Consider the following 8,025-nt stretch of genomic DNA (forward strand, 5'->3'; position numbering starts at 1 on the left):
AATGATATGTCCATATAATGCAAATGCGGTAGTATGTGATATTACTTTAAAACAGGAAAATTTGCGCGCCGTCTTTATCTCGAATTTTTTGCAATAAATCTATTTTTTTTATATTTGCGGTCGTTCTTTAATTGTGTGCTAAGATTGTTCACAAAGAAAATTATCACGCCAGTTTAATTTTTCGTTGCAGGTCGTATCGCAAATTTAGCGGGGGAAAACTGAGCCAAACAGGTTCATAAACACAAAACATTCAAGGAGATAAATAACTGAAATCATGAAACACATACCGAATGAATATTTTGTTTTGTTATTGATATTGCTTGTTGAATATCTCTGAGTACAGTCTTGATTGGTATATCATTCCAATTTACACTATACACAATTACTCCGGCTACAATTCCGTTTTGGAACCATCAGAAAAAAAAAGTAATAATAGTATCATTTTCACTTTAGAAAAAAATCAATACACAAAAAATTCAACTGCAATTTTATGTTGAAAAATAAGTACTCGGTAAATTCAAATTTTATATCATTTTAAATTCAACAACTTAATAGCTATCGTTTTGAATTCAATTAGATACATTTTTATTGTGATAATAGATATTTATAAACTGAGTATCCATTTTGTATTCCCCGTAACTATATGAAATCACCATACCTTATCCCTATTTCCGATCCCGATAAACCATAATATTTGACATTTTTCCCATACACGGACTAATTGTTTTAATATCCATACAAAATTGATAATTATGGAAAACTTAAAGTGAGGTTTTACAAAAAATAAAACATTTCCCCATCAGATGAATAAAGCATATAGATAACGAATCAAACCTATTTGTACTGTTCTCTTGTAAACTTCAAGATATATTAAAAGAAAACATAACCGAGGAAGTATATAGCAAGTACGATTACCCTGGTTAATTGCTACCAAGTACAACCTTGAACCAGGACCTTGTCAATAACTCATAAAACAATATGAACCGAAGAGACAAGCGACGCGGTTGGTTGATCTAGGTGAGAGTTATGCTGTAATGTGTCGTTGGGTTGTCACATTTTTTTCCCTCTTAGGTATATATAAGAATGGTTGTTCATTTCGTCGTCATAATTTAATGTTGATGCATGTGTTCAGGCAATTAAAATAAACTGTTGTTTTTTTCTAAGGATAACATTTGTATACATTTAAAAAAAACAACAATGAGTTTCCGATCATTGCAATCTAACAATGATCATTCGACGGAAAATATCAAGCTTCATCGGCAATTGTGTCGACAAAGATCAAATTCAACTCCTAACTTGTATAACATTGCTTCTGGAGAAGTAAACGCGAAGGATAGTAAAGGCCGTACTCTGTTGTATTATGCAGCCAAGTACGGTCAAACAGAAATCGCAAGACAATTGTTGGAAGCTGGTTGTGACCCAAACATTGCTGATCGAAATAAAAACACCCCACTTCATGAAGCCACTGATGGATCTCATCTTGAAGTGATTAGGCTTTTGGTAAAAAGTGGTAAGTGCAGTTTTTGTATATATTTATTTCGTACAAGTCTTTTGCATTCAAAAAGATTGAAAAAAACATGAATTGAGTGGTTTAATAATTTTAATCTGCTAACAAATATATCCTACACAGTTTTACACTTGCTTTAATACATTCATGAAGTGGAGGTTTATCAAATTATTAACAGTACATTAAATTTATTCAGGTTGTGACTTGAATGTCAAGAATTTATTAGGCCAAACTCCTCTTATGAGAGCAGTGCTTTTCGACGATATTGAGATAGTCAAGTTTTTCCATAAATCTGGTAAGTTTTGAGGATCTGTAGTTCTTTTACATAGACAATTCAAATACATTTTAGTATTATCTCAACATGTAATTATTATATGGATAAAAAATTTCACACATGTATTCAATATGACGTAAATGACAGAATGCGGACACTAGAACAGGATCTTACTACATCTATAATTAATTAGTGTAAACACATGATTTGCATCATAGAGTTACAAATTGTTGCTTACTTCTACGTTTTAGATAAAAAAAACTTCATAGTTTTACAAAAGGCATAACAAAAATGTATTTTCAACAAAATATATTCATCAAATGTTTGTGTATTTCAATGCTGAAATTAAATAGCATTAATTAATTTCATCGTTATTTGCAGGTGCAAATGTTGACGAAATTGACTGCACTGGAAAAACTGCCCTATTAATTGGTTTGCAAGAAGGTAGGGAGAAATCCTGCGTATATCTGATCAAACATGGATGTGAAGTGAACATTGTTGACAAACTTGGCCAGTCTGCTCTCTACTTAGCCACTCATACTCAAGAAAAGTGCTACCCATCTGTCTGTAAGAAATTGATTAGTGCTGGGTACAAACTTGATAACGATTCTGACTGGCTTTCAAAGGACTTGCTTAAGACTATCACAAATCGTGGAAGGAATTTCGTTGATAAGGTTAAAAGCAAATTTGGTAAGAAGAAATCATGCACCCTTGATTTAGTTCCAGAGGAAAACGAAGAAATTTACATCCCTAACTTCAGAATATTGGATATTTGCGGGTAGCTGTAAAATCTGTTACATTTAATGGATAAAACATTCACTGATTCACATTTCGTAATGCATTTTGAAATCCATGACATTATTGTTAATGCTCACAATTAGAAGTGATTATGTATTTCGGTTATTTATACTGTGTATGTACTATTGCTCATGGGTTACCCATTTTTGTGGTTTTCGTAGGTAGGCCAAACCACGAAATTTGCTTCCTAACTAAAAGGAGATTTCCATTGATGTGTATACCGAAAATCTCAAAACCACAAATTCAAGAATAAATGAACTGGTGTTTCTTATCCACGAAAATTGGTGTCCACAAATTAAAGTACTTTCATGGTTTGCTTTACTTTAGGGTTTGATCTCGTCAAACGTAACACCATATTATTATTTATTGATTTGTCTGATTCAAATAAATAATCACCAAATGAAAAGTGTATTATTAGTACTTTCCATTAAACAACATAATAAAAGTTTGACCTTTATTCTTATACAGAAATGGTGTTTTTTCACTATACAAAAATCAGGTAATGGTACGTATGTGAACAAGCTTAATCGAAGCATGCTTGAAATACTTCAAACAAACACACACACACAAACACACAGAGTTAAAATTAAAAAAAATCAACTAAAACTGACAAAATAGTTCAATTGCGTTATCCAATACCATTAATATCATTCAATACATGCAACAGAAACAGGTACAATACATATCTGCTTGAATATTAGAGCAGCATAGATGGGACAAATGCTAAAAATAGCGGGTTTTTCTCACAACAAATTTAACCATCTAAAGATTAACACCAGATCCCCCATTGCTAAGAGGGTACTTTTCTTGTTTTATACAATTTATAAGTACATTTTAGTCGCAGCCCTTGTAAAAACCGTGTAGATTCTGGAAATCGAAAAACGCATCACATCTTTTATGTATTTTATTGCTTTGTCCTACGGGTATTAATGATTAAATTTATTCACCAAATTCAGGTCTCTAATGTTTATCAGTGTCATTTACAGTGTTATCTCCCTATATTTTAAATTCTACAATACATTATCTATAGTTTTGTATCGCATAAGGTTATAAAAAATGCAACATGTTTATTCTGTGACCAAAATTTACAAACAAAAACATAAAAAATAAAAATATGAAAGTTTTCCAACAGTGTATCACATTTTGCATAAATTCTTAGCTTGAGTACTACGTACGTTATAGTAGAATTAGATGCACATCTTCATGCTGTCAAATTAACACTATAAAGACACGCTTCATGAATTTCGACACGCATTTGTACCTCCTTGATATAAGAGGATAGGTAAGTGACTTTTCTTGTCATAACTCGTGATAATTCACCACATTTTCATGTCATTGTGATTTCAATTTAATTTAACCTTACGTAATATGCACTTCATGTCTTGTTCTGTATCTCATGTTTAGTATCAGTATTTCATCATAAAATGTTGAGAATTAGAAAAAAAATCTTGTTCTTTCGCCCGAACAGAGGCTTGGTATTTCCTGCTGATACCGTAACCATACCAAACATGGTAAACGAGGGCTATTATAGATTAATTGCCAATACGGCAGTAGCCGACATAGCTATTGATGAGCCGATAGATGTTAATACCATTACGGAATATACAAAACGGGGGTTAATGTTACAAAAGAAGCCACTTTGACTATTGATATACTACTATGTCACACGATTAGTCTCTACGCTTGTAGTAATTATAGATAAAATCTAAAAGCATACAATACATTTAGAAGCTAATAAGAACCCTAAGTTTTGGACATTTTTTAATTTGAAAAATCAAGGTACAGTGATATGTATTTAAAAGAAGTTTACACTTTCTAAAACACACATTTACTTTAAAATTTGATAAATAATATCTTCTAACAAGGCTCTTGACTTTGCCTATAAAATAGGAGCTAATCAAATAACATTTGACTTTGTTGATAATGCATCGCTATGGTGTTATATGGCTTATGTTCCGGCCAATATAAATATGCTAGATTTCCGATAACCCACACTCTGCGTCTTTGTTGAAAGTTCAAACAATCACATCATACTCCATTTTTGCAATACATCTTCTGCGACTGAACAATTTGAACAATTCATATTTTGGAGTATTTACATATACTGTAAATGTATTAATTTTGGCAGTTGCTATTTTTCGCGGATTCTGTAAAGTGAACATATTCTCGGGTACCACTTTCCGCAATTTAAAAAAAAAAAAAAAAAAAAAAAAAAAAAAGATAAGCCTTTTATTTTGTGAAATATCAATTTCGCGTGTACTATTTTTCGCGGTTTTCAGGAAAAGGAGCGAAAAATGTTAACGTTTATTTAACTGACTCTCAATCCTTTTTATTTCAGTCTCAAGTATGTCAAAATTTATCAAACGATGTTAAACTGATGGCAAATCTTACATCAATGATCAAGAAGAAATGACTAAAAGAGTCACACATTATAAATGATAATATCAACTCGGAGAGTTGGAATCAATTGTCATTGTCCTGACCTGGTAGAGACACTCCTGGTGGGAATGGCAAGTTATTTCAGGTTCAAACTTTCAGTTATCTCAAAAGAAGAGGGACAAATACCATGACATATATGACCATTTAAAATATTGTTTAATTTGTTGTAAGCTCATTTTCGATTACCTACCAGAATCAAGTTTTGCCCAAGAAATAACTAATGGGGTACAGGTTTAAAATCAATTACCATGAGCTGGGTCTATGAAAACATTGTAGCAACTGTATCGATTAGTGGATTATCATATAAAATATAAAGGCCGATCATTGCATAAATGAGTACAACATCGTACCGAACATGACATTTTTTCTATTCTAATATGACAAAAAGACTATTTCGGTATCTGAATCTCCAACGGGTAGATATATCGGGTTAATATATTGTATGATATTAATTGACGTCATATAAGAATTTCATTTTACTTTCAAGTTTGAATTGTGCTGCTGGTTTTGATGTGAACTCTTGAGTCCTGTTTAATTTATCCTAAATGTTCTTTGTTTGTAGTGACCATGTCCATTTTGTATTGTGTTGAATTCTTATACTGAAGAGCATTGCATTCTACGAGAAATAGACAATTGTACGGTTTGAACCCATACAAGAATCCATACAAACAACGTTTCATAGCTGGATCTGTACCAAACATCTTTCAAAACTTTTATACTCACAACTGTCAAAGAGGGTCTGCAGTCCTATCATAACACTTGATACTCCCGTAGTGGTAATAATTCAATGTGGATCCAGAAAAAATTCGAAAGATCTTTTGGAGACAATTAGTTCAAGGCAATTATCTGAATATAATAGCATTAACACCTATGATTTTTCAACACTGTATACTTCTATTCCCCATACTCAGTTAAAATCCCGGCTTAAAAAACATTATACATCGTTGTTTTACCAAAAAAAGTGGTACATTTAGATACAAATATATAGTTCTTGGTAGAGATTCCCAATACATTGTAAGAAATAATTCCAAATCATCTTCCAAATATACAGAGGAAGATGTTTACAAAATGCTGGAATTTATAATCGACAACATATTTGTCCAGTGTGGGGGACGTGTTTTTCAACAAACGGTCGGCATTCCAATGGGAACACATTGTGCTCCTTTACTTCCTGATCTATTTCTTCTCTCTATTGATGCTGACTTTAAAGCCGATCTGTTCAGAAAAAAAACAAATATCGTTTGGCTAGATCCTTCAATCTCAGTTTCCGCTATATAGATGACGTATTATCTTTAAACATTCCTAATTTCGGGGATTTGATACATCGCAACTACCCAAAAGAACTTGAGATAAAAGATACTGCAGACACTGTGAAGTCAGTCTCTTGACCTACATTTAGAAATCGATTGTAAAGGAAAACTATTGACCAAACTTGATGACTTTTCATTCAGAATTGTCAACTTTCCTTTCATCTGTGGCAACATCCCTTCAGCACCTGCGTATGGAGTGTTCATATCACAACTCATACCTTATGCCAGAGCCTGCCGAAACTACGCACACTTCTTGTATCGCTCTAGAACTCTAAAAAATAGGCTTCTGGAACAGGATTATGTTGCTACAAGATTGAAGTCAACACTAGAGAAGTTTTATGGTCATCATCATGAACTCGTTATGGTGTATCCGTCTGCACCATGAAGACTGATTTCTTCAACGGGTCATAGTTGTCATTTCCTCTTTTGTCTATCCCGGACTTGACTTTTTATGAGCAACTCAGTGGGTATTTCGGGAAAAGCAGAGGACGCTTACTCTACCGGTGCACCTGGTCCATGCTCCCAGTTTTTAGTGGAGTCCGAGTTGTTCGCTTGCTTTTGTTACTTTGTACGAATGATTGTATTTACTTTATGTTCTTTGTTGTGTATGTCTGTTTTCCATGTCTGGTCTTTGTCCCTGGATTACATTCTTTTGATTACCGCTATAACCTTGATTTCCTTGATTACTCTTTGAAATAAGATTGTAAAGAAAAAAAATTGCAATGATTAACATTTCAAAACGACTACAGACAAGAAAAGTATAAGGCGTCAATTTAATAAAAAAGTCGTAAGTATAAAGTTGATAGTAAGTAATAGTGTCACAACAGAAAATAGCATTGTGACGTCATAACTTTCGATTAATATCACATTTACGACTTTTTGTGAAATTTATGCTTGAAAAAATAAAAAAAAAGAAGCGAACATTAAACAATAAAACGAACTGACAAACCCTTCTATTGAACTACATGTATAAAACTAAAAACGTAAGAATTAGGATCATTTTTTTTAATAACGAACGAAATTGTAAAAAAAGAAATGATATAAAGAAATGTCAATGTTCATTGATGCTAGCTAGATATATTCTTACTCCACCGTTTTTCCATTTTTTATTATTCAAGAAAGTAAATATCCGTTTTACAGTTCACGACAGTTTGTATCGTTAAACGATTAAAAATATCAAATATTACCAGACAATATCGTCTCCGGCGTGTTTTTGGATTTCATTGGATAATTCTTATCGTTGCTACCAATGAATATAGAACAATGCCTATAAATTTGTTAAATTTACATGCCTATGTAAGTTCTCGTATATCATAGTAAAGAAACATGTTTACTGTCAATACTATTGTTGTATTATTAAATATCCGTAGCACGTTTACTTTGATGAAAGGCATTTATGTATGATACATAATTGTTTATGTCAATCTAATTTGCTTGAAAATTATAGAAGGTTATATTCCGATCATTTATCATTAGTTTCAATATGTCATGAAATGTTCAATGAAACCATTGCTATCATTATCAAAGGCAATGAATGAACTCTTTTGGCCCTAATTTCTACCTCGAAAACAAACAACAACAATTTTGATATTTGATCTGTTAATAGGGTTTGAAATTTTCGTTGTCTTCGGATTTAAGAGAATGAACATTTAATATAAAATATCTAAACTAAAGTTTGACAATTTATTTTTTCGCGA

The 8,025-nt window shown here is 32.2% G+C and overlaps 1 protein-coding gene across 1 annotated transcript; it reads left to right on the forward strand.

Annotated features, from left to right (window-relative positions):
- Nucleotides 1-1,125: 1,125 nt before the first annotated feature.
- LOC148599687 (uncharacterized) lies at nucleotides 1,126-3,086 on the forward strand. The gene is made up of 3 exons (XM_088557808.1): nucleotides 1,126-1,510; nucleotides 1,704-1,802; nucleotides 2,163-3,086. Exons 1-3 carry the CDS (start codon nucleotides 1,198-1,200, stop codon nucleotides 2,561-2,563), a joined length of 813 nt encoding a protein of 270 aa, XP_088413934.1. The 5' UTR covers nucleotides 1,126-1,197; the 3' UTR covers nucleotides 2,564-3,086.
- Nucleotides 3,087-8,025: the final 4,939 nt, after the last annotated feature.

The sequence above is a fragment of the Perna viridis genome, chromosome 13 (genome assembly GCF_037379345.1).
Source record: "Perna viridis isolate PV_CMFRI_1.1 ecotype Kerala chromosome 13, ASM3737934v1, whole genome shotgun sequence".
NCBI lineage: Eukaryota > Metazoa > Mollusca > Bivalvia > Mytilida > Mytilidae > Perna > Perna viridis.

Bases quoted from the DNA above. Each gene is read 5' to 3' on its own strand.
- LOC148599687 (XM_088557808.1), top strand. From the start codon at position 1,198: ATGAGTTTCCGATCATTGCAATCTAACAATGATCATTCGACGGAAAAT. The intron at 1,511-1,703 runs GTAAGTGCAGTT...AAATTTATTCAG, and splicing joins TAGGCTTTTGGTAAAAAGTG to GTTGTGACTTGAATGTCAAG. The intron at 1,803-2,162 runs GTAAGTTTTGAG...CGTTATTTGCAG, and splicing joins CAAGTTTTTCCATAAATCTG to GTGCAAATGTTGACGAAATT.